The sequence below is a fragment of the Lynx rufus genome, unplaced genomic scaffold (assembly GCF_022079265.1).
Source record: "Lynx rufus isolate CCGP_SWC_20201006 ecotype Redwood Valley unplaced genomic scaffold, mLynRuf1.p SCAF_9, whole genome shotgun sequence".
Lineage (NCBI taxonomy): Eukaryota > Metazoa > Chordata > Mammalia > Carnivora > Felidae > Lynx > Lynx rufus.
In genome coordinates, this window is record NW_025814897.1 from 48767314 (window position 1) to 48793556 (window position 26243).

Genomic DNA, 26243 nt, shown 5'->3' on the forward strand with positions numbered 1-26243 from the left:
GAGAACAAACTGAGGTTTGATGGGGGGTGGGAGGGAGGGGCGGGTGGGTGATGGGTATTGAGGAGGGCACCTTTTGGGATGAGCACTGGGTGTTGTATGGAAACCAATTTGTCAATAAACTTCATATAAAAAAAAAAGATGCAAATATATAACAGTATATCTTTGTGAAAATTAAACCTACTTGAATGAAAGTATAAGATTAAAGCCAAAGGCACATGCTGCATGTTTTGTGCAACTAGTTATGTAACATAGAATAGATTTTTATAAAGATCAGAGGACTTGATATAAATATATTTCGTCTTTAATTAAACAGATTTTATGGCAAAGCAAAGTTATGTTACTTCAGTTGTTGTACAATTGAAGACATTAGCACTTGTCATAGGTAATGTAATAAGGGAATCTCTGTTACTCAGTGGTTCCAAACATTTTCTTTGGCATGTCTGAAATCATACAATAAATTCTGGAAATATTGGTGAACCACTTTATAAATCTGTCCGATAGTAAGTTCGTCATTGTTTGATGGTGAGTAAAATGTCCTTGCAAAAAGAGGTACTTGTGTAATTATTTCAATTACGTAATTCTCACTCTTTCATAGGACCCAAGCTGAATCTAGATTTTCCAATTATCTCCTTTGCAAAGAGACCCATAAGGATAATCAAATGAAACACTGAGACCAGATATCTGCTGAAAATGCCCATTTGAAACTGATGAATTACAATATGCTGATAAATGAATTTATGAATTTAGGGTTAACTGTTTAGATTCTTAGCAGATTACAACTGCCTGTGGATGTTATATTTTTAAATTTCAAAGTTTAGTTTTATGAATAGGCTGTGACAAAGAAGGAATGGGGAGGGGGGACCAGAAAAAGCTAATATGTTTCAAACTAGATCATGAACATAGGATTGAGAAAAAAAAGTTTCTCCAAAATGTGTTTTAATGAGTGATAACTGAATATAGTGAAGAACAAAACACCAAAATGTGAGAAAGAAGTAAATTATGCTTTATTATAAAAAATAGAACATCGTCTTGACCACACAGATTACAGTTTAATGTATTTTCAAACAACAGCCACCACTAATGAGGAGAATTAAGAGATCAAACCTGGTCATGTCATTCCCCTCCTTAAAACTCTTCAAAGGCTTGCCATTGCCTCTAACACAGTGTCCAGACTTCTTAACACAGCACCTCTGGAACCTTATGAGCCTCTATTTCACTTAGCTTCTCTTCTTATTATCTCCTCCTAACCCATTGGCTTGGCTCCTTTCACTGTAATGATCAAGGCTGTGTATACTTTTCTAGAAGTTCTGCTTAGAATTCCTCTCAATGCCTAGAATTCCTCTTACTGCTTGGAATTGCTCTCCCTGTCTCTCTTCTTCTAGCCATTTAACAGGACTCAGCTCCACTATCACTGTCTCCAAAAACTTTTCCCTGACCTTACTGTCTGCCATTCCTCTAAAGCACTGGTTTATGAGCTCCTTGAGGACAGGAACTGTGTCCTCTTCATGTTTATCTTTCCCAGTGCTGATGTCATGTATTGAATTGAGTCCTCCCAAAATATTTTGAATTCTTAAATCATAGTACCTGTGTATATATATTCTTAACTGAAAATAGCGTTTTTGCTGATGATCAAGTTAGAATGAGGTCATTATGGCGGGCCCTAATCTGATACGACTGGTATCCTTATAAAAAGAGGAAAGTTGGACACAGGGTCACACACACACAGGGGACATCATGTGAAGATGAAGGCAGAATTTGGGGGGGCATATTCCTATAACCCAAGGAATTCCAAAGATGTCCAGCAATCCACCATAAACTAGGAGAGAGACAGGAAGCAGATTTTCCTCCACAGTCCTCAGAAGGAATTGCCCCTGCTGATGCCTTGATCTGCACTTCTGATCTTCAGAATTCTCAGACGAAAAATTTCTGTTAAGGATTCCAGTTTGTGGCACTTTGTTCTGGCAGCCCTAGAAAACTAATAGCGAGTAGAACTGAGTGTTTTTAGTGAATGAATGAAATAACCTACCACTTTATTTTACTAACCTGAACCCTTTCCCTGCACAATTAAGGCCTGCTCATGAAAAAAGTATTCAGTGATCTTTATTTAATTCATTAATTGATTTTAAAAATTAATTTTGAAATATCTACTTCATTTATAACATGCCTGGGGAACATAAATAAAAGCATTATTATTCCCTCTACCTTCAGAATGATAACTGTCAGCATAGAGGGGGGATGAAATTTTTTTATGGCACAGCTGGCAGTTAGATGGTACATACCATAGCAATTGTTTATGGCAGGTACCTTTTCTGGTTAGTTGGTGTCCATACTACACCAGCTATTACCTGTTCTAAATATCAAAACTTCCTTTAAATAACTATAATTAAATGTAGAAAATGATGTGTCATTAGAAGATAGCATTCTATGTGGTCATGGAGAGAGATTACTTTAAATTTAAAAGGGTGGGGATTAGGAAAGACTTTGCAGAGACCTATTCAATTAACCCTTCACGTTTTCCAGTCTGCTTTCCCCAGCAACAACCCTGCCAGCTAGGACATTCCCATCAATCTTCAACATGTGAGATAATTTTTACATCTTTTAAATCATCGTTTACTTTGATGGCTTTTATTCAGAGGTGAACGTTAATGACCTTGGTTTGCACTGGCAGCTAGAATTGACCTGGGAAAACCACACAGACAGATGCAGTTGATAGGTAGAGGCAGTGTCTATCACTTAGGTTATATTTCAATGCTGGAAGCATGGAGGATATTCCATTTCAAGTACAATAAAACAGACTGTAAAACAGTAAGAAAGCATCTAATTACATTCTGTCATATGGTCCCGTGAGCAGTCAACTATGATTGGAACCGGTATTTCATTTGTAAGGATGAAAGCAAGTTATGTTGATCATTCTTGGAGTTAACAGAGTGAATATTTTTATATTTTTCTATTGTTCCTTTAAACAAGATAGACACTGATGTACTCTCCATTAATTCTTAGGCATTCAACATAGTTATTGGCACATTAAAAATATTCATTATGAGTTATTCTGGTGCATTTTTTTTATTGAGTAAAGTACTCAGCTGAAGTGTACACATCTCTGCTAATGTGATATGCTTTAAATTTAAAAGAATACCTATGCCATATGGTCATTTGGTCTTTTAAAAATTCAATCATTAAACTATTTATTGAGAAATTACTATATGCGAGTGCCATGCTAAATATGGTCTATTTTATGCAACTCCTGCTTTCTAGGATCATATAGTTTAGTTGGAGAAAATCAAAGCACAAAAAAGATTATTTTGTAAAGTTACTTAATCTAACTACTTACACTTTCTATGCTTATACCCAGACAATTGCTAAAGGGAAAAAAATACATATCAGAATAGTGCAATCATTAATTCGTAGTCATTAATTAGACAATCAACAATTCCTTACAATTTTTCTGAATTTCTGTAATCAATTATCCCTTCTATTTTCTATAATAGCTCTTTCAAACTTCCGCACTTTCTTCAAATCTCTAACCTCACTAATTCCCTCATTCTTGGATTAATTTCAAACAAGCATAATTTCTTGTTATCAGAGTAAATTGAAGATGAGAACTCCTTTAGTGTCCTGACATTAAACCTATTATCCTAACCTTTATCTGTGTCATCCTTTTGTCTTCCCTTCTAATTCAGTGAAGAAAGTGTCTTCCTGTCCCCAGTCATTCATTTATCCCAAACTATTTCTTAGGTTCAGTCCAGGGACTAAGTGTACATTGGTGAGTACAAAATTTAGTTTCTTCTCTTGGAGCTAGTATTTTGCTAAAGACTATTTGTTGCTTTCCCCTGAATTATTTTCATTTTGTCAAACTGTGGGTCTTTTAATGCATTTTTCCCTCTGCAGGATATTCTCTCCCCAATTCCTCCTTTTTATCCTGGGTCACTTTCATCTTCCAGGTCTCAGATTGGATATTAGGACCTCCAGTCAGCCTTCTCTGACACTCAAGATAGGCAACCCACCTCTGTGTGCCCGTAGCCCCTGTTCCTCTCCTACCAACACTTACCACACTAAGGTGGTTTGGTTTTTCTCATATCTTGTCCTACCCTCCACTAGAAAAGAACCATAGATCTCTGATTCACTGATATAATCACATTGTTTAGGCTAGTCATCAATAAACATTTGTTGAATTGGTTAACTCATTCTATTGAAATAGAAGTGAAAAGGCTGATATATATCATTGGTTCTACTAGAGTTCAACTTAGAAATGAAGTACCCTTGTGAGTTTGAGTTGGCAAAGACCTGAGTGTTCTTGTAAATTAAGTTGGTGAAGGTATTTCAAATGCGGAGAACAAGGGTAACAACACAAGCTAAATCAAAACACTACAGCAAGGTCAGCTTGCCTGGGGGAAGCTTAGTAGCAGGAAATAAGGAATAGTGAGAAAGGGTATGCAGAGTTCCTACAGAAAGTCAACAGTGATAGACAATTTCAAGTAATAGAGCAACATGACGAAAAAAGAATTTGGAAAAAAAAATAACCTGGAAAATATTTGCAGAATAGATCAGAGAATCAGGCAGGGAAAGAATGGAATGAGGGAATGTGGTCATGAGGCTTTTACAAGAAAACAGGCATGATTGGATAAATACTTGGTTTATTGAAATAGTCGTAGAGAGAGGAGTTTTACATTCACATTTATATTTATATTCACTGAGGCTTCTGACAAAACATAATAACTACTGTATTATACTTTATTACAATAAATATTGCCCAGTAACTGTCTGCCAGATTTTATAATAGTCTCTGGGATCTACTGGTGAATAAGTGTGATGTCAAACATTAAACAGCTTCCAGTTCAATCTGAAATATTAATTTAATTGGAAAACACAGAAGACAGGAAAGGAGGTCAGTTTTGAAGGGAAGTTATGAGTGCATTCTTTCAAGCTTAGGAGTTTAAGGCGAGAAATCAAGCCTGAAAGAGTGATGGAGGTACAGGAAGTTTGGACACCTAGCCATGGTAAATGAGACAAGAAAGAGAGTATAGAGAGAATGAGATTTTGTGGAATATACTTTGGAGAATATTATTTTAGAGTGATGGTCATCAAATTTAGCATGCATCCCTGGGGTTTCTGATTCAGGATATCTGGCATGGGCCCTCAATTTTGCAAATCCAACAAGCTCCTACATGATGCTAATGCCACTGGTATGAGGATCACATTCTGAGAATCACTGTTTTATAGCAATAAAATGAAGATAAATAAAATGAGGAGAGAAGTAGTAAGAGAAATAGAGAAGAAACAGGGCAGTCTCATGTTGTAAGTATAGGAATGAAAAAGCAATAGGTAATGTTTTATGTAATGCAGAAAGAGCAAAGGCCCATCAAAATTTTTCTGGCCTTTTGGAAGAAAATTCTGTATTACTGGCTGGGCTCTTTGCCTGCTGGAACTGGTTCGTAGTTACCTCAGTCATCTTCATCACAGGAGAGAATGACACTAAAACAAAAAATAAAAATAAATAAATAATAAGTAAGATTTCCATTGGAAAGAAAGGAGATAGATATGCACAACAACTCAGACCATAAAGATTAGATGCTGTCTTAGTTTACTGGGACTACTGTAACAAATTACCACAAACTGGGTGACTTCAAACAACAGAAAGTTATCTTCTCAACATTCTGGAGCCTAGATCTGAGATCAAGGTATCAGCAAGATTTATTCCTCTGGGGAGCCCTGAGAGAGTTTGTTCCATGTCTCTTTTTCAGTGGTTGCTTGCAGTCCTTGGCACTTTTAGGTTTATAGATACATCACCACAACCTCTGCCTTTGTCATCACCTGCACTGTTTCCTGTGTGTCTGTTTCTGTGTCTAAATTTTCGTCTTCTTACTAAGAAAGTATAGTCAGCATAAACTCATCGTAAATTGATTACATCTGCAAAGACCCTGTTTCCAAATAAAGTCACATTCAAAGTCACCAGTTACCTAGGACTGTAACATATTTTTTGATGGGACATAGTTCAACTCAGCAGATGCCACTTGAGTCAGTTGTGATGTATTGAGCAAGATGGATAAAGATTGAGAAGAATGTTTCTGATAAGAAAACAGTAATGTGGTGCTGGCACGTCTGGGTGGCTTAGTCAGTTAAGCATCCGACTTCAGCTCAGGTCATGATCTCAAGGTTTGTGGGTTCAAGTCCTGAGCCCAGCTCTGTGCTAACAGCTAAGAACCTGGAGCCTGCTTTGGATTCTGTGTCTCCCCTCTCTCTTCCCGTCCCCTGCTCACACTCTGTTTCTCTCTCTCTCTCTCTCTCTCTCTCTATCTCTATCTCTATCTCTATCTCTATCTCTATCTCTATCTCAAAAGTAAAAATAAATATTTAAGAAAAAAGAAGAAAACAGCAAGGTGAAAATTAGAAAAGAAAAACCACTAAAATAGACTCGAGAGGCCAGAAGGGGGAGCTCTCATGCCTAACGCTTGTGGTCAATTGCAGACCCAAAAGGAAAGATATGCCTTGCAAGGCCTTTGGACTTTAGCTGCTACTTTTGTATCCCAGCAGAAGGAATAAAGCTTTTCCTTTTCCCCTGGCAACAGCCCAATCGCTGAGAGACTCTCAACTCAGCCAATGAAAAGTCACTATACTCCCAGTTTACTCCAATAAGCTTTTTGTTTATAACAGCCCTTCCAAATTTCTCCTTTCCTCTACAAAAGAGTGCTTCTCTCCTTTGTTCCCCAGATTTGCCTATGGTTTTGCTATAGCTTGTTTGTTCTGAATTGCATTTCTCTTCTATTGCCACATAAACTCATTTTTTGCTGGTAAAATAACTGGCAGATTTGTTTTTAAGGTTAACATTAACTGTAGGTAACCGTGTAAAAGCTTCAGTGCTTAACAGTGAGGAGGCTGGGGGAAGTTCAAGGTTAGATGTTCTCAGGCTAGGACAGAGGCAGGGTCAAAGCCAAAGAAGAAAAACATCACGGTAAAAAGTTTAATATTGGGTGCTGGGGGGAGAAATAATGAGTAAAGTTCCAGAGTAGAAGGGAAGGTTTAGGTTTAGAAAAAAATGAATGAGAAAAACAATAAAACACGGGACTTTTCACAATAAAATAGTCAAAGTGATGTGCTAAAAGAATGAGTGGGAATTTTGAGGTACATAGAGAAGAAGTTTGGAAAATTGACTCTATTAAGTTACTTGGGTGATCTGTGAGAGATTCTTTAAGCAGAATTGAGCATGCTTAGTCAGTGTCGTGGAATTTTAAACAGAACCACTTCATTCAACCCTAAATTTTGTCTTTTGGACACAGGGAGAATCCAGAAAGTGAGTAAATAAAGCTTTGGCTTTTAATTAACCATGCCAACAGTGCCCAGTGAGATTAATTAGCCTTTCAAATTAAAATGAAATGTGCATTTTTGGTATTTATCTAAGCAAAGTTATCTTTCTGGAGGGGAAGAGATGTCAAACAGTCGGTTATCTGTGTGGACCAGATTCACAGGTAAAGTTTTGTGTGTTGTTTTTTAACTGAAATGCTTGCACATTTCGAAGCTAAAATGACTTCATGGGTGGGTGTTTTCTAAAACAGGTCTTTTCTAAGCCAGGGTTCAGGATGGATTCTGTTTCCTTTAATAAAAACATGTAGTCAGAATGTACAGAATGTTTTCTGTAAAGCAGTAAACACCTTACCTAGCAGGTCCTAGATAAACTCTGAAGAAACAGACTGCTTAATAATATTTAGTTGTTTGGAGAAGCCCCAAGAGTGTTCTTCTGGTAAAGTCACATAAAATGAAGTTGAACCAAGTTATCGAATGGTTATAAGATATCATGGGGATTAATTCTTTACGCCCACAACGAATATCTGGGAACACTGTAATGGTACAACTCTTTGAAACATTTGAGTTTTTATTCTGAGCTTCTCAAGCACAATGCATCGGTCTCTGCTGCCAAGAATTTTGCTTTCAGTTCCCCACCCCTCGTTAACACCTGCTCTCCAGTGTAGGCAGGCAACAACGGAAAAGGGTGAACCATGATCTGTTCCTCCTCTTGCTCTACTTTATAGCATGAAGAAAAGGTTTTGTGTGGAACAAGGTTAAATTAAAGGTTTTAACAAGATTCAGACATTCCTTTTCCTATGCCTGAATGTCCTATGCTAACCTGAGGAGTTTCTTTTTTTTTTTTTCTCGATATATGAAGTTTGTTGTCAAATTGGTTTCCATACAACACCCAGTGCTCATCCCAAAAGGTGCCCTCCTCAATACCCATCACCCACCACCCTCTCCCTCCCACCCCCCCATCAACCCTCAGTTTGTCCTCAGTTTTTAAGAGTCCCTTATGCTTTGGCTCTCTTCCACTCTAACCTCTTTTTTTTTTTTTCCTTTCCCTCTCCCATGAGTTTCTGTTAAGTTTCTCAGGATCCACCTAAGAGTGAAAACATATGCTATCTGTCTTTCTCTGTATGGCTTATTTCACTTAGCATCACACTCTCCAGTTCCATCCACGTTGCTACAAAGGGCCATATTTCATTCTTTCTCATTGCCACGTAGTACTCCATTGTGTATATAAACCACAGTTTCTTTATCCATTCATCAGTTGATGGACATTTAGGCTCTTTCCATAATTTGGCTATTGTTGAGAGTGCTGCTGTAAACATTGGGGTACAAGTGCCCCTATGCATCAGTACTCCTGTATCCCTTGGGGAAATTCCTAGCAGTGCTATTGCTGGGTCATAGGGTAGGTCTATTTTTAATTTTTTGAGGAACCTCCACACTGTTTTCCAGAGCGGCTGCACCAATTTGCATTCCCACCAACAGTGCAAGAGGGTTCCCGTTTCTCCACATCCTCTCCAGCATCTATAGTCTCCTGATTTGTTCATTTTGGCCACTCTGACTGGCGTGAGGTGATATCTGGGTGTGGCTTTGATTTGTATTTCCCTAATGAGGAGTGACGTTGAGCATCTTTTCATGTGCCTGTTGGCCATCCGGATGTCTTCTTTAGAGAAGTGTCTATTCATGTTTTCTGCCCATTTCTTCGCTGGGTTATTTGTTTTTTGGGTGTGGAGTTTGATGAGCTCTTTATAGATTTTGGATACTGGCCCTTTGTCTGATATGTCATTTGAAAATATCTTTTCCCATTCCGTTGGTTGCCTTTTAGTTTTGTTGGTTGTTTCCTTTGCTGTGCAGAAACTTTTTATCTTCATAAGGTCCCAGTAGTTCATTTTTGCTTTTAATTCCCTTGCCTTTGGGGATATGTCAAGTAAGAAATTGCTACGGCTGAGGTCAGAGAGGTCTTTTCATGCTTTCTTAACCTGAGGAGTTTCACTTTGGTGGGGATATGCAAGAAATATGGAAAGAGGAACCCAGCTGTAGAAGATAGGTGTAATCCCGGATTTCTGTTTGCACATCACGGGTTTGTCAAACACATCGGTTTTTAATTGCCTCGGGAATTAGGTGTTTAAGTTTCACCTGTTTGTTTTCTTTACTCGCATTCAGAAACATCCACTAATTTTACTTCCCTTTGTGATTTTAATATTTACATATTTCTGTGTCAGCTTTGTTTATTACTGGCACATGCATAGGCATGTTTAGTACTATTCTTAATAGCCAAACATTCCATAGTAGATTATGTTAAGGTCAGTGTTTTTGGTGAGACCTACCAACTGTTTTCACTGTTTTATAAATGATTAGTTTGTCATTACCTGATGGTCCAGGGCCATTTCTTCATCATGGATGCTAATTTTCAAAATGATGATCAATTCTATAAATTGGTCACCTCTGTAAAATCAATGTTTTTGCTATTTGTAATGCTCTTTACTTACATCTTCATAATCCTCACTGTATTTATCTTGTTAGAAACCTTTCTGGCTTATTTTAAGTACATATGTTGAGTGTTTGCCAGGCATTTCTGTCTCAATTTCCAGCCCCAAATGCCAGGATTTTATGAGCATTGTGTAATGTAAGTTAGGGCAGCTGACTTGTTAGTCCTTTTGTCAGCCGGGAATCCAGAGGATGTGTTGGTTTGAAAGGTGTGTTCTCTGTTATTGATTTTAAATTAACCTTCAAAGCTCAGCCCAATTCCTAAACCTCTTGTTGATTCTTCTCTTCCTCTAAGTAAGTCATGTTCTCCTCTGGGCTCACATAACACTAGTGACATTATAGAACTTGTTCTAGCCAGTTAAATCATGTCAAGGTGTTTAAATATCTTTTTCTCAAGACAACCTGAGAGCTTATTGAGAGCAGAGAATTTTTATTAATCAAGCATCTTTTATGTGCTAACTACTATGGAACATGGATATACTTACTCCTTTATCACAGACGAGACCATTGTGGCTCCAATTTATATAGTCACTTGATGAAGGAATCAGGATGTGAAGCTGGGTCTGCTGTTGCCCCATTGCCTGCTCAGTGGTTGGCATAAACTCTGTGCAGACTCGGGACAGAGATCAGAGTTCACCTGAGGCATGTAGTGCCTCATACAATTATCCACTCCAACCAACAGTGTCCACTTTTTTAGCTGTTCCTTGTTCATTAAGGCCACAAGCTTCATCTCTTAGGGGAGGCTTTCTTCCTTGTCTTATATCAATATGTTTATTCATTGTTCATTATTCATTCCTTTTTTATTTTTTTAAATTTTTTCTAATGTTTATTTATTTTTGAGAGAGACAGAGCACAAGCAGGGGAGGCACAGAGAAAGAGAGAGACATAGAATCCGAAGCAGGCTCCAGGCTCTGAGCTGTCAGCACTGAGCCCTACATGAGGCTCAAACTCACAAACCATGAGAACATGACCAGAGCTGAAGAAGGACGCTTAACCGACTGAGCCATCCAAGCGCCCCTCATTCATTCCTTTAATACATAATTATTAGGTCACTATATAACTGGCCTTGTTCTATTGCATAAAATAAAATGACAAAAATCCCTGTTTTAATGGATTTTATATTTTCATCAAGGAAACTGACAATAAAAAAATAAACTACATGGGTGACATATGTTACAAGGTGATAAGTGCTAAGGAAAAATGAAAAGTAGATCAGTATAAAAAAGTGGGGTATATGGTTAGAAGACAGTATTAAATAGGAAGTGAGGTTCAAGATTCTAGAGAAATCAAGATTTGAACAAAACCCTGAAGGAAGTATATTCCAGGCAGAGGAAACAGCTAGAGCAAATGCTGTAAGGTAGGAGTATGTCCACTGTGTTGGAGAAGTATCAAGGCTACAAGTGTGTCTAGACTGGAATAAAGGAAGAGTATATTACCTAATGAGGGAATAGAATGGTCCTATAACATAGGCATCTGACCCTGCTCTAACACTGTATATGCAAGAAACACCCAGTGCCTCCGAACTGATAAGTTTGGATTGCTCAGTGGTTTTAGCCCATATTTGTCTTCATCAAGTATTCCTCCAAAAATCATTGTACCATCTAGGCTTAGAATATTGCTTCAGCCAGGTTCAACCACACTCATTCATATGGATGTCTGTCTCTATAGTGTTTTGGTCAATTCCTTCCTTTACATTATATTGACCACACTTGATAGAAACTGCTTATACAACTCATAGCAGGTACTCAGGAGATGTTTGTTGAATGAATGGGGACAGGTTCAATCTTATAACACAGATGGATACCCCCACCAGTAAATAAATTTGTGTTCTGGTTGTAGATATAAGCTACATATTTACTTATGTTGAATTAAATATCAAGTATATGCCTGAGTGTTGATTAAATGCTGATTACTTTTCAATGTATCCATGTTCCATCAAAGTCAGAGAAATCAAGGAAAATTTCCAATTCTGTACCCTCAGAAACATTTTCTTGTTCTTAATAAAAATAGCTTGTTTCACCTTGAGCAGAGTCACCAGTTAAAAAGAAGTATTTAAACCTAATTTCAAGGGAAAAAATATTTCCTTTTTTAGCTGATATGTTTATGTCTACAGTATAGTGATTTTATTGCCTTGGTACAATCTTCAGCTTCACATGTCAACTGCATAGTTACTCCCTTTGTTGGACTTAACCTTATTTATGGTGGTAATTTGTTTCCTTAGCTTTTCTGTAACTCAGTCAGCCTGTGGCATTTACTATTATTATAGTGGATGTAAATCAGAGTCCCCAAATATATCTCAACCTTTTCTTGACAGTTTGAAATGACTTCTGTACAATTACAAATGCAGTAGATTGATCCTAGCATGCAGGTATAAAACTTTTATAAATTTATTTTTTAATTAATGTATAATAATATAGAAATGCAAAATAACCGTTTTGAAAATATGAGGTGAAATGTATTTTAAATTTCATAGGAAAAGCTAATTGGGAGCATTTTACTTGCTCTTGGTCATCTTTTGCTCAAAAACAAATTCTTTAAATCTGAGGTAAATATATGTATAGATCTATGAGATGTCAAAGCATCAATAAAGAATAATTACCCTCTTTAAGTAGGAAATTAGGTAATAGTTATTTTAATTGCCCTATCAATTTAAATCCATTTTCCATTTATTTCAACAACTATTATAGTTAATTTAACAAAAAATTATTTCATTTCAAATGTAATTTCAGAGGTGTTACTTTATAATTTACTATGCCATTATTTCTCCATTATCTAATCATTTATGCCATTAAGAACCCTATTCAACATTTATTCAATAAAAGTGTAGTGGAAATGGAGTTTATTTAAGTAGTTTCTTTGTTGTCATATAAAGTGCCAAAAAATTTTATGATTGTTTTATTGTAAAATGGGTATGTTTCTTTTTTAAACAAGATAGCTAGGTGGATGGTTTGTTAAAAAAAAAAAATTCTTAAACCAAGTAAGTTATAGAAATTTCCTATGCCTTTAGTAACAAATCCTTTGATTTATATCTTTATGAGTAATTTGCGTGGTAATTATTATAATTTGAAATGTAATGAATAAATATGCTACGAGTATTGCACTGAATTGTAGTCAATCATATTCTGAAAAGGATTTTTTTTATTTTTACACTTTAAAAAGTCTATCATTCTTTGAAAATGGCTCCATAAAGATTTTTAAAATAACTCTATTTTTATCATTCCATAGTTTAATATAAATAAAAGTTTTGTCAGCTATATTACAGTATACATTTATCTCTCAAAATTGGAAACAGCCATGTTTAAAATGATCTGATATTCTGTAATTTGTTATAAAAATAATAGAGTCACACTATATGATCTATTTTTGCTTCTTTAGACTTTGTACAGGAATGATTAATTTCTTGTGTGTTACAAGTCTTACTATCAGTTAATAAGTGCCAGGAAGTATGAAAGTATGACAGGGTGGACGCAGAAGAAAATACAAAAGACAAGCATCTCATTTCTTTTTGCCTTACCTTCTCTCTGAAATTATTACATAAATATCTAATGTATCTTCCTTGTGGCTCTTGTCTCAGAATTTGTGGAATTTTCTAATAGCTGTGCTTTTAATCTTGAAATATCAAGAGTATCTAGGTCTCTACCCAGATGATTGGCAATACTTCTGTTCTCTGTGCTAGAGTAACAACAACAATGAAGAGCTCATAAACTCAACAGTACAGGACTGTACTTGGGCTTTGCCCAGCTCACCCAGGATTCTTCCACATCCTTTTGCCTGATCCCTATTCTGGCCAGTCACCCATTATGACCTAATTATCTAGGCAACAGCAGTTAGGTGTACAGTCTTGGAATAGAACAAAACTAATGACCACGTGGGCTTGACTAAAAAAGCTTTGCCTCCTTAGCATTAATCAATAAACTTTCAAATATTTAAAGAACAAAATCAATTGAAGTAGAATCCTTACTGCCATTTATTACTGTTGTAGTAAACTGAGGATTAATTTTTTTAGACTGTTTTAATATGGCTAATTGTATTTTCTTAAAAAAAAAAGCTCTTTTGTTTTTTCTGTTTCTTTCCCATAGGTTTAGGCTTCAGTATTGCAGGAGGTGTGGGGAACCAACACATTCCCGGAGACAACAGCATTTATGTAACTAAAATTATAGATGGGGGAGCTGCACAGAAAGATGGAAGGTTGCAAGTGGGAGATAGACTGCTAATGGTAAGTGTGACTCATGCAAAACTATGTGTGTATTTATAAAGCTCTTGTTTCCCAATGTATGACTGTGTTAGTTCAGGCTGTCATAACAAAATACCATAGACAAGGTGACTTCCACAACAAAAAATTTATTTTACTCAGAGTTCTGGAAGCTGGGAAGTTCAAGGTCAAGGTTCTGGCCCATTCAGTTCCTGGTGAGATCTCTCTTCCTGCTTGCAGACAACCATCTTCTTGTTGCATCCTCAGATGGCCTTTCTCTGTGCTTATGCTGAGAGAGAGATCTCTCTTTCTCTTCTTACGAGGCCCCCAGTCCTATCGGGTTAGGACTACACCCTTACCTCATTTAATTAATAACCTTAATTACTGTCTAAACACTCTATCTCCAAGTATAGTCATATTGGGGGTTAGAACTTCAACATATGAATTCGGGAGAACGGCCACATTTAATTCATAACAGTGATTGCTGGCAGAAATAGGACAGAAGGGAGAGTAGATTTTGTGGTGGGAGATTTCAATTGTATCTGCTTTATTGACATTTTCAAAACAAATCTGAATTTTCACTAGTTTTTGTAGATACAGCAAGACACAGAGATTATGTTTTTTTTTTTTTCCAATGTAACCCATTAGCCAGAGAGTGTTACATTCAAACTGCTAGAGAGGTGGGCTTTACATAACAAAGGGGACTCCACTATCTGGTTTATTGTTAGATACATTTCAGTGTCTCCCTGTGGTCCCTTATTCAACAGTGTAGACAGTATAAGCAGTCCCTGATTTCCCACAATTCATTATATGACTTCTGTCTCTCATATGAGGACTTTAAGAGACAAAACAGATGAACATAAGGGAAGGGAAACAAAAATAATATAAAAATAGGGAGGGGGACAAAACAAAAGAAACTCACAAATATGGAGAACACTGAGGGTTGCTGGAGGGGTTGTGGGAGGGGGGATGGGCTAAATGGGTAAGGGGCATTAAGGAATCTACTCCTGAAATCATTGCTTCACTGTATACTAATTTGGATGTAAATTTTAAAAAATAAAAAATAAAGTTAAAATATATGACTTCTGTCACATGTGTAAATGGATCCCTTCCTCCTCTCCCCTCAGACAGAATTTTTACAGCTATTTTATTTGCCAGCTGCCTACATGCTTCAGGAGCCTTGAGCAATGACTGACACTAACACATGGCTGCCCTTTCTAAGTCATAGAGTTATATGATAAATAAAAGCAAAATTAAGGCAGCATATAAGCAGTAAAAATTTGGGATTGCACTTAATAAAACTTCTTTATCTCCATTTACTGTTTTATACAAAATCTACAAGATAATCATCAAATACAGAAAATTAATAGAAGAGAGTTCTCAAGTAAGATAAGTATATTCATTTCTAGTCATATGTCTGCCCTTGTAAAACATGGCCTCTAATCACTGCAAGGAGCCGTTATCTCCAACACACATTTGGAAAAGATCAACCTATATTCTTGACAGAACTGCGGTTTCTGTGATGTGCAAGTTTTGGAGGTTGAACTTCACAGTGCATTATGCCCACTTCCCTGGGCTTTAGACAGCTTGTCTTTAGCCCCATTTGTCTAGTTTCGTAGTTGTCAGTGACCTTGGTGTTGAATTTTCTGAATAAGACCTTTATAATAATCTTGATAACTAGTATTTATTTGGCATGTTCCATGTCTTTAAAAGTCATTTTTTGTAATATATGTTTATCACAGCAACCTATTCTATTTAAACAAAAAGGAACTGAGATATGGAGATGTTTCTTAACTTGTCCATGGTCATATAGTTAACAATGGACAGAACTGGATTTCAAATCCAGGCACTCTGGCTTGTCACCACTAAGCATGGGCTGTGATTTGTTTTCTAGAATTTGTCAGTCAATTCTTTCCTTCCTTTTTTTATCTTTCATTCAGTCATTCATTAATTCCTTTATTTAACAAGTAATATGTTGAATACTTTACCACGTCCCAGGCAATAGCCACTACATAGGAAGGAACATAGGAAGGAGAAAATGTATGGGCAAAGTGGATGGGCAAAAAATGTGGCATTAATGACTTCAAAGTTGCAACTAGGAGTTTTGGCTTCTTTACCACCTAGTCACTATCATTTTCTTTTTTTTTAAACCTTTTTGTTGCTGTTGTTGTATGGCTGACATATAAAAAGCTTTACATACTTACTGTATACAGGTCCATGAATTTGGGTGTTAATTATATACCCAAGAAACCATCATCATTATCAAGGCCATAAATATATTCACCATTTCTCAAAGCTTTTTTTCACTCCTACTATTATTCTTTTGTGCTCGTATGTGGTGAGAACAATTAATGTAAGATCTACCCTCTTGGTAAATTTTAAGTATGGAATACATTATTGTTTAGCAGTAGCCACTATGCTGTACAGTAGAACTATTTTTATTCTTGAGACATTCTGCATTTTTTGGTTTGCTGGTTGTTAGATGTTTTTGTTTTGTTTTGTTTTATTCTTGTTTTTGTTTTTGCCTTTTTTTTTTTTAATTTTTTTTTTCAACGTTTATTTATTTTTGGGACAGAGAGAGACACAGCATGAACGGGGGAGGGGCAGAGAGAGAGGGAGACACAAAATCGGAAACAGGCTCCAGGCTCTGAGCCATCAGCCCAGAGCCCGACGCGGGGCTCGAACTCACGGACCGCGAGATCGTGACCTGGCTGAAGTCGGACGCTTAACCGACTGCGCCACCCAGGCGCCCCTGTTTTTGCCTTTAATGTAAAAGTTATTTTTCATGATGTTATATCTTCTGAACCAGAAAAGTATTTTCGAGGTATAAGACCTAACAACTTCTCTCAAGAATATGAACTTTATTGTTTATTGACTCATGAATAAAATAAGCCACGATATCCATCTTTTATACAGCACTAACTTTGAGAAATGGAGAGAACAGTTTCATTCTAAATTAATGACTCATTAATGACACATTTGACCTTAGACCCATTATTCTGTAAGAGTTTGGTTGTAGACAACTCTTTCGGTATTTCTTCAGCTGCTGCTATGATAATATCATGCTAGATGCTGTGTGCTGATTTCCTGAAGTTCTGTTTAAATGTCTAGCTTTACTTTAAAATCCTCAAAAAACAAAAAAACCCTCAAAGTCTAAATAATTCTCACAAAGGATTTTCCAGGCACCATGCTATTTTTCCATTACCATTTTCTTGATATTCATCATACATGTAATGATTTCAAAAATAGCTGAGACATAATCTTTAACTATTTTGAGTTTTAAATCATATTTTTTTTTAAAAAATGAACTTTCAACAATAATAGGCCTCTCCTCTCTTATGTAAGGAAAACATAATTAGTACTTCCAAGGCAACTGCAAAACGGAATCTAGAAGTGAAAGAAAATGATTCATTTTATAATATTCTGAAAGAAAAATAATGCTGAGGAAAAGAATAAAAAAAAATCCCAGAAGTGCTCCCAAAGGACCAATTATCTTGCTTCAACCCAAAAATATTTATTAATGCTCTCCTTCTGTCAATCCTTTCCACCACCTTTTCTCTTTATTACCCACATTCGTATCATCTTTTCCTTTGTCCTTTTCCACTCCCCTCCCCCAAAGGAAGTACAAATAATTTGGATTCCATGATTTACCAGCTGTACCACACTCTGTATATTTTTCTATAAATAGATATTCTTTGTAAAGCAATTTGCACCACTCCCTCCTCTCACTTCTTAGGAAAACTTCCCCTGTATGTTATTCATTCATAGTTCTGTAAGCAAACTGGTCTAAAGTGAAATTCCATGAATTCCCTCATACCATCAATGGTGGGTACTTTTTTCCCCCTTAAGTACTTCATATATGTCATAATTGAAAAGTGTTTGTCTTAGATGTTATCTTATTCCAACTCATTTGGTACATCAGAAGCTACAAAATGGAGATGCGAAGTAGTCCCTCACCTCTGCTAGAACAGATGAAGAGTTGAGAACTTAATGCTTTTTGGAAGCTATCCATTAAATACCAGCCATCATTAGATTTTGTTTTCTTAAAATTATATCAAAATACATTTCTCTGTGCATTTCTTGTTTTATTCATAGCTCTGTCCCTTGGAGACAGAAAGGTAAAGACGAATTCCTCTTCTATATTTGTTTGAAAAGTTAGGTCTTGCCACTTCTCCCTCACTCAGTCTTTTAAGATGCTTTGCGCTAAATTTTACCACATATCCATTTATCTTCAATAAATAGATTACCCTTTTAACAAAACTTTTAATTCCTCAGAATGTTATCGCCCCATTTTGAAAACCACAGACAATATTGTAGCATCTGACCTTTGTTTTTTAATTATTTTTTTAATGTTCATTTATTTTTGTGAGAGAGACAGAGTGTAAGCGGGGGAGAGGCAGAAAGAGGGAGACACAGAACCAGAAGGAGGCTTCAGGCTCTGAGCTATCAGCCCAGAGCTTGACATGGGGTTTGAACCCAGGAATCACAAGATCATGACCTGAGCCAAAGTTGATCTCCTGAGCCACCCAGGTGTCCCTGTCGCGTCTGACCTTTACATTTATTCTACTATAAAGAAAAAATTACCCTGCTTATCACCTTTGCAATAAGACTTTTAGTGTTTCAAGTAAGATGACTTTTTATTTTTTGAGTGCAAGTGAGGGAGAGGCAGAGAGAAGAGAGGGAGAAAGAGAAGTGGAGCTCACCCAAAGTGGGCCTTGAGCTCACCTGAAGGGGAGCCCAAACTCACAAACTGTGAGATCATGACCTGAGCCAAAGCCACATGCTTAACTGACTGAGCCACCCAAGCACCCAAGTAAAATGACTTTTTTTAATGTCAGGCCTCTGATGTTTCATGGGACACCCGGAATGGTGTATGTTCCCTTTATCAAAATAATATATTTTTTTAAATTCCCTTGCTGCTTGGCCCTTATTATCATTCACTAGATTTTGTTTTTTATTTTGTTAAATGACAATGACATCTGATTTTTACTGATTGTACCTGTAGTTTAGTGTTGTAATTGTAGACTAAATAGATTAGCTGTTGGCCTTTATTTCTTGGAACGGATGGTCAGAGATTAACAGTATTGATAATTTTTAAATTCATTCACATATTTATGCACACTGGTTTTTATTAAGCTCTATCAATATGATGCATAGGGCCACATTTATTACAGAAATGTGATCATCTTCATTGTTTTTCTACACGATACCAGAAACTTCGAATCCAGGGTCATCTGACTCTTCTTTACAGGTATAACGTGAGCTGTTAATTGTCAAAACCCTGATCACACAGTGATTGAAACTTTATATATAGTCTTAGTCACTTGTTTCCATAACCTTTGCTTGACATACAAAGAAAAAAAAGTTGTCAGTCAGAGAACTTTTACTTTATTTGCAGAGAATAAGTCTATGTTTTCTTTCCTTAAAGGGAAGCTGTAGACAAGGCGAAAGTAACAGAGGCACTGAAGTCAAGTGGAAAGACAGTGGACTCAGAGACAGGATAATTGACTTCAAGTCCCAGGAAGCTAGAATTAACTGACCCAATTGACCTTGGACAAGTCACGTACATCTTTGCGCTTCTGTTTTGGCCTCTATACCATGGCAGCAGTGCCTTGGATCATTGTTTCCTAATGTCTTTTAAATATCGATCTCATTACCATGTCCCACAAAAAGGATCAGTGGTCATATAAGTTTGGGGAATTCTACAACCTGTATCTCACCTCTCTTACATATTCTCAATGAACTTAAGTACATTGAAAGGTTGGTGAAGTCCTATAGTCAAGGAACTAACTTCACTTGAACACTATAATTTTCCAACCTATTTTATTAGGGAACCCTTTTCTTAAAATGAAGTTCATGGAACACTTAGAACTAGTAGTGTTCAATAGAGTACACTCTGGATGTGCTGTGTGTGAGCACATCTTATTCTTATTTCAAAATTAATATCCTATGTAAGGACATTGAGTGAATTTAGAGAATGTGAGTGGAAACAATACAATTTTCTGAACGATTTAATTATTCTTTTTGGTGATTCACAAAATCACCTAGTTTCACCCAAATATTAATAAGAAAATCATCTTGAAGACAATGCAAATATGTAGAATTTTTATTTATTTATTTTTTTAGAGAGAGAGAGATCACTAATGGAGATGGGCAGAGAGAGAGAGAGAGAGAGAGAGAGAGAGAGAGAGAGAATCCCAAGCAGGGTCCATGCTCAGTTCAGAGTCTGAGGTAGGGCTTAATCCCATGATCCTAGGATCATTACCTGAGCAGAACTCAAGATTTGGGCGCTCACTCAACGAACTGAGCCACCCAGATGCTGCAATATGTAGAAATTTCTGAATAATGAACAGGATTTTAAAACACTTTCATTTGTAAGATGAACCTTAGATAAGAACAAAGACCTGTAACAGTCTCTCCATGTGGCTCTTTCCTGCCACCGGCACACGAAAGAGCCTTTCACCTGCAGCACCCACACAGCCCTCTCTCTAACACCTAAGAGATGGATAGGGCAGTCATTTCTGTTATTCTTATTTTCCAGAAGAGAAATTTGGAGCTCAGAAATGACAATGGGATTCCCAATATGACATAACTAATAAATTGGGAAATCAGATTCAGACCTAGATTTCAATGTCCCAAAGCCACATTCCTTCCAAAAGTTTAGTCAGCCCTTCTGGCTTTTAATCTTGCTTTCATATTTGAATCTCATGCTAAGATCACTATGGAGGCCCAGGCCTCAGTCAACCCTGCATAATCAAATCAGAATCTCCGAGGTAGGCGCTGTACTTCATTTTATTTTTTTTTTTTTTAAGTTTTCCCTGTGATTCCAGGGTATAGCCAGGTTAAGTACCACAGTCCTTCCTTGATCCTCTTCACATTCTAGCCTGCTCTGCTGCTGTTCCAGTGCTTCTCCCGAGGGTGACTTTGGTGGTAACACTCATTCTGTCAAGCTGGTAGGTACAGCATCATTTAGAATTTTCCAACAATGGACTAAAAGGCATTTAGAAATAGTTCACACTTGAAATTTTGTCCTCTGCAGTTAGGGTACTTTCTGAAACACCAGGAGAAACAATCTGGAGAATTATTTCTTGGACTGTGTTCTAACTTTTCTCAAATGTAATAAAGTAACAATTCACTGCAAATGTAGTGACCTATTTTACGTAAGTATTAAAGCCATTATACTATTTTTTATTTATTTTGCTTATATTTGGTTTAATAACTGTTTATAGAATTTGCTCTCTAGGTAACATATATTGGTACCTACTACAGAGCAATAGTTTTAAAATTATTTTAATAGCACATTCCATCAGTAAAACACAAAAAGTTGCCTCTAATATATGTATATTTCTCTACCTTAAATTGCACACATATATCACACTGCTAATACATGATGCACATTTTAAAATGTACATAAAAATAGAAAGATGAAAATCAGTGTGATAAATATTAATAGAAGTTCAGATACTTCTTCATGTATCCAGTGGGTTGCCTTGGGGTTCATATCATACTGTTCATTTTGGTGATTACTGCTATAGAGGAAGCTGGAGTCAGTCAAAACATCATTGTTGCTTGTTCTGTCTATATACGGAATAAAAAGTTAAGAAATGCATCAACAATTATGGAGGAGGAAGAAATTAACACTGCTGGAGCTTGTGTCCCTTATAATGTGATGTGACCCAGTGTTCACATTCTGTACTGGCTTTCATCCTTATGTCTCATACCTGCCACAGAGTGAGTGTCCCATAAATATGTGCTGTTTGTTGAATGACCTTCTTTTCTTACCCTTTCCTCTCTGACTCAACACAAATGTAAAATAGAAACTTGGGGTGCCTGGGGTCAGTTAAGTGTCTGACTCTTGTTCTCAGCTTGGGTCCTGACCTCAGGGTTGTCGGTGCAGGTCCTGACTTGGGCTCCATGCTGGGCACAGAGCCTACTTCAAAAATAAATAAATAAAACTCAATATGAATGCTTCATTCTTCCTATAAAATAGGCAATTGTGATAGCTCTTCCTTTCGAATACCACATTGTTATTTTTAACTTAGCTAATTGTTTCAACATTTATTAAGTGCCCATTATTTATAGTGCATCAGTTGGGGAGTACAAAGACAAAAACACTCTAGAGAGATGGGGGATAAGCAAAATCTGTGAAGGAGAGTGGGAGATACAGGCTTCTATTATGGAGTGAATAAGTTAGGGGAATAAAAGGTATACCATAGAGAATATAGTCAATGATAGTGTAATTGTGTTGCAGTAAGTGTGTTGCATGGTGACAGATGGTAGCTACACTTGTGGTGAGCAAAGCATAGTGTAGAAACCTGTTGAATCACTATGTTGTACACCTGAAACTGCTGTCACATTGTGTAACAAATAATAATAAGAAGAAGAACAAGCTAATCATTGCCCTTGAGAAGATTAGTCTTAAGCAGGGAAGAGGCATTGCAAAAGTAAGTGTTGTAGAAGGTAGGGGGTGATGATTTTCACACAAGGAGCCCTGAACACGAAGAAACTATTTTCAACGTTTTTTATTTATTTTGGGGACACAGAGAGACAGAGCATGAACGGGGGAGGGGCAGAGAGAGAGGGAGACACAGAATCAGAATCGGAAACAGGCTCCAGGCTCCGAGCCATCCGCCCAGAGCCTGACGCGGGGCTCGAACTCACGGACCGCGAGATCGTGACCTGGCTGAAGTCGGACGCTTAACCGACTGCGCCACCCAGGCACCCCGAAGAAACTATTTTCAGCAGCAGGGTTAGCAAAAGCACTGTGTATGATTGTGATGTTTGGTGATTGTATACTGCTTTATCTTACACAGTGTATTTTCCCAATCATAGTATCCCTTCTTTCTCCAAAATGCAAGTAAATCAACAAATGAATTAGTATTATCCCCATTTTGCATATAAGAAAATGAAGGCTCAATAAATATGTTAACTGACCAAAATTCATGCATCTAGGGATTAAAACTAGATGTTATGCTACATTTAAAATTCACTCTCATTATGCCAAATTACCTTCATTTCTAGAAACCTCTAGGTTTAAAATATGGCTATTCTTAAATTAAGTCATTTCAATTCACTGGGCATGAGAAACCAACTTCCTTCTTTTCTATTCCAATTTGTTTTAACACTCATGAGATCTTGTTATGTGTGCTTCATAATGAAACCACTGTACTTTGTTTCTGTTCTTATTTGAAGCTTTTTTTGTTGTTCACTGAAAATATAGAGTTAATTTGGGGCGCCTGGGTGGCTCAGTAGGTTAAGAGTTCGACTTCAGCTCAGGGCATGATCTCGCGGTTAATGAGTTTGAGCCCCACATCAGGCTCTGTGCCGGCAGCTTGGAGCCTGGAGCCTTCTCTCTCTCTGCCCCTCCCCTACTCACACTCTGTCTATTTCTCAAAAATAAAATAAAAACATAAATAAATAAATAAATAAATAAATAAATAAATAAAGTATAGAGTTAATTTGATTCGAACCAAAACTAATGCATGATCTTACTGAAAAGATGAAAAAATAAGAAAATATTTTCCAAAGATAGCTATTATTGTTTCCTATTTATTCATAGTACTATTTTTATTTTTTTTTTTTTTTTTTTTTTTTTTGTCTTTATTTTTTTTTTTTTTTTTTTTTTATGAAGTTTATTGACAAATTGGTTTCCATACAACACCCAGTGCTCATCCCAAAAGGTGCCCTCCTCAATACCCATCACCCACCCGCCCCTCCCTCCCACCCCCCATCAACCCTCAGTTTGTTCTCAGTTTTTAACAGTCTCTTATGCTTTGGCTCTCTCCCACTCTAACGTCTTTTTTTTTTTCTCCCTTCCCCTCCCCCATGGGTTCCTGTTGAGTTTCTCAGGATCCACATAAGAGTGAAACCATATGGTATCTGTCTTTCTCTGTATGGCTTATTTCACTTAGCATCACACTCTCCAGTTCCATCCACGTTGCTACAAAAGGCCATATTTCATTTTTTCTCATTGCCACGTAGTATTCCATTGTGTATATAAACCACAATTTCTTTATCCATTCATCAGTTGATGGACATTTAGGCTCTTTCCATAATTTGGCTATTGTTGAGAGTGCTGCTATGAACATTGGGGTACAAGTGCCCCTATGCATCAGTACTCCTGTATCCCTTGGGTAGATTCCTAGCAGTGCTATTGCTGGGTCATAGGGTAGGTCTATTTTTAATTTTCTGAGGAACCTCCACACTGTTTTCCAGAGCGGCTGCACCAATTTGCATTCCCACCAACAGTGCAAGAGGGTTCCCGTTTCTCCACATCCTCTCCAGCATCTATAGTCTCCTGATTTGTTCATTTTGGCCACTCTGACTGGCGTGAGGTGATACCTGAGTGTGGTTTTGATTTGTATTTCCCTGATAAGGAGCGACGCTGAACATCTTTTCATGTGCCTGTTGGCCATCTGGATGTCTTCTTTAGAGAAGTGTCTATTCATGTTTTCTGCCCATTTCTTCACTGGGTTATTTGTTTTTCGGGTGTGGAGTTTGGTGAGCTCTTTATAGATTTTAGATACTAGCCCTTTGTCCGATATGTCATTTGCAAATATCTTTTCCCATTCCGTTGGTTGTCTTTTAGTTTTGTTGGTTGTTTCCTTTGCTGTGCAGAAGCTTTTTATCTTCATAAGGTCCCAGTAATTCACTTTTGCTTTTAATTCCCTTGCCTTTGGGGATGTGTCGAGTAAGAGATTGCTACGGCTGAGGTCAGAGAGGTCTTTTCCTGCTTTCTCCTCTAAGGTTCTGATGGTTTCCTGTCTCACATTTAGGTCCTTTATCCATTTTGAGTTTATTTTTGTAAATGGTGTGAGAAAGTGGTCTAGTTTCAACCTTCTGCATGTTGCTGTCCAGTTCTCCCAGCACCATTTGTTAAAGAGGCTGTCTTTTTTCCATTGGATGTTCTTTCCTGCTTTGTCAAAGATGAGTTGGCCATATGTTTGTGGGTCTAGTTCTGGGGTTTCTATTCTATTCCATTGGTCTGTGTGTCTGTTTTTGTGCCAATACCATGCTGTCTTGATGATGACAGCTTTGTAGTAGAGGCTGAAGTCTGGGATTGTGATGCCTCCTGCTTTGGTCTTCTTCTTCAAAATTCCTTTGGCTATTCGGGGCCTTTTGTGGTTCCATATGAATTTTAGGATTGCTTGTTCTAGTTTCGAGAAGAATGCTGGTGCAATTTTGATTGGGATTGCATTGAATGTGTAGATAGCTTTGGGTAGTATTGACATTTTGACAATATTTATTTTTCCAATCCATGAGCAGGGAATGTCTTTCCATTTCTTTAAATCTTCTTCAATTACCTTCATAAGCTTTCTATAATTTTCAGCATACAGATCCTTTACATCTTTGGTTAGATTTATTCCTAGGTATTTTATGCTTTTTGGTGCAATTGTGAATGGGATCAGTTTCTTTATTTGTCTTTCTGTTGCTTCATTGTTAGTGTATAAGAATGCAACTGATTTCTGTACATTGATTTTGTATCCTGCAACTTTGCTGAATTCATGTATCAGTTCTAGCAGACTTTTGGTGGAGTCTATCGGATTTTCCATGTATAATATCATGTCATCTGCAAAAAGCGAAAGCTTGACTTCATCTTTGCCAATTTTGATGCCTTTGATTTCCTTTTGTTGTCTGATTGCGGATGCTAGAACTTCCAGCACTATGTTAAATAACAACGGTGAGAGTGGGCATCCCTGTCGTGTTCCTGATCTCAGGGAAAAAGCTCTCAGTTTTTCCTCGTTGAGGATGATGTTAGCTGTGGGCTTTTCATAAATGGCTTTTATGATCTTTAAGTATGTTCCTTCTATCCCGACTTTCTCAAGGGTTTTTATTAAGAAAGGGTGCTGGATTTTATCAAAGGCCTTTTCTGCATCGATTGACAGGATCATATGGTTCTTCTCTTTTTTTTTGTTAATGTGATGTATCACGTTGATTGATTTGCGAATGTTGAACCAGCCCTGCATCCCAGGAATGAATCCCACTTGATCATGGTGAATAATTCTTTTTATATGCTGTTGAATTCGATTTGCTAGTATCTTATTGAGAATTTTGGCATCCATATTCATCAGGGATATTGGCCTGTAGTTCTCTTTTTTTACTGGGTCTCTGTCTGGTTTAGGAATCAAAGTAATACTGGCTTCATAGAATGAGTCTGGAAGTTTTCCTTCCTTTTCTATTTCTTGGAATAGCTTGAGAAGGATAGGTATTATCTCTGCTTTAAACGTCTGGTAGAACTCCCCTGGGAAGCCATCTGGTCCTGGACTCTTATTTG

At 37.0% G+C, this 26243-nt stretch overlaps 1 protein-coding gene across 10 annotated transcripts in view; it reads left to right on the forward strand.

Annotated features, from left to right (window-relative positions):
• DLG2 (discs large MAGUK scaffold protein 2) overlaps nt 1–26243 on the forward strand; it is a 1224822-nt gene that overhangs the window by 709066 nt on the left and 489513 nt on the right. For all 10 annotated transcript variants that reach the window (XM_047070845.1, XM_047070851.1, XM_047070843.1 and 7 more), the window contains one exon: nt 13857–13993. In XM_047070845.1, coding sequence (XP_046926801.1) covers nt 13857–13993 — 137 coding nt within the window. The remainder of the gene's footprint in view (nt 1–13856; nt 13994–26243) is intronic.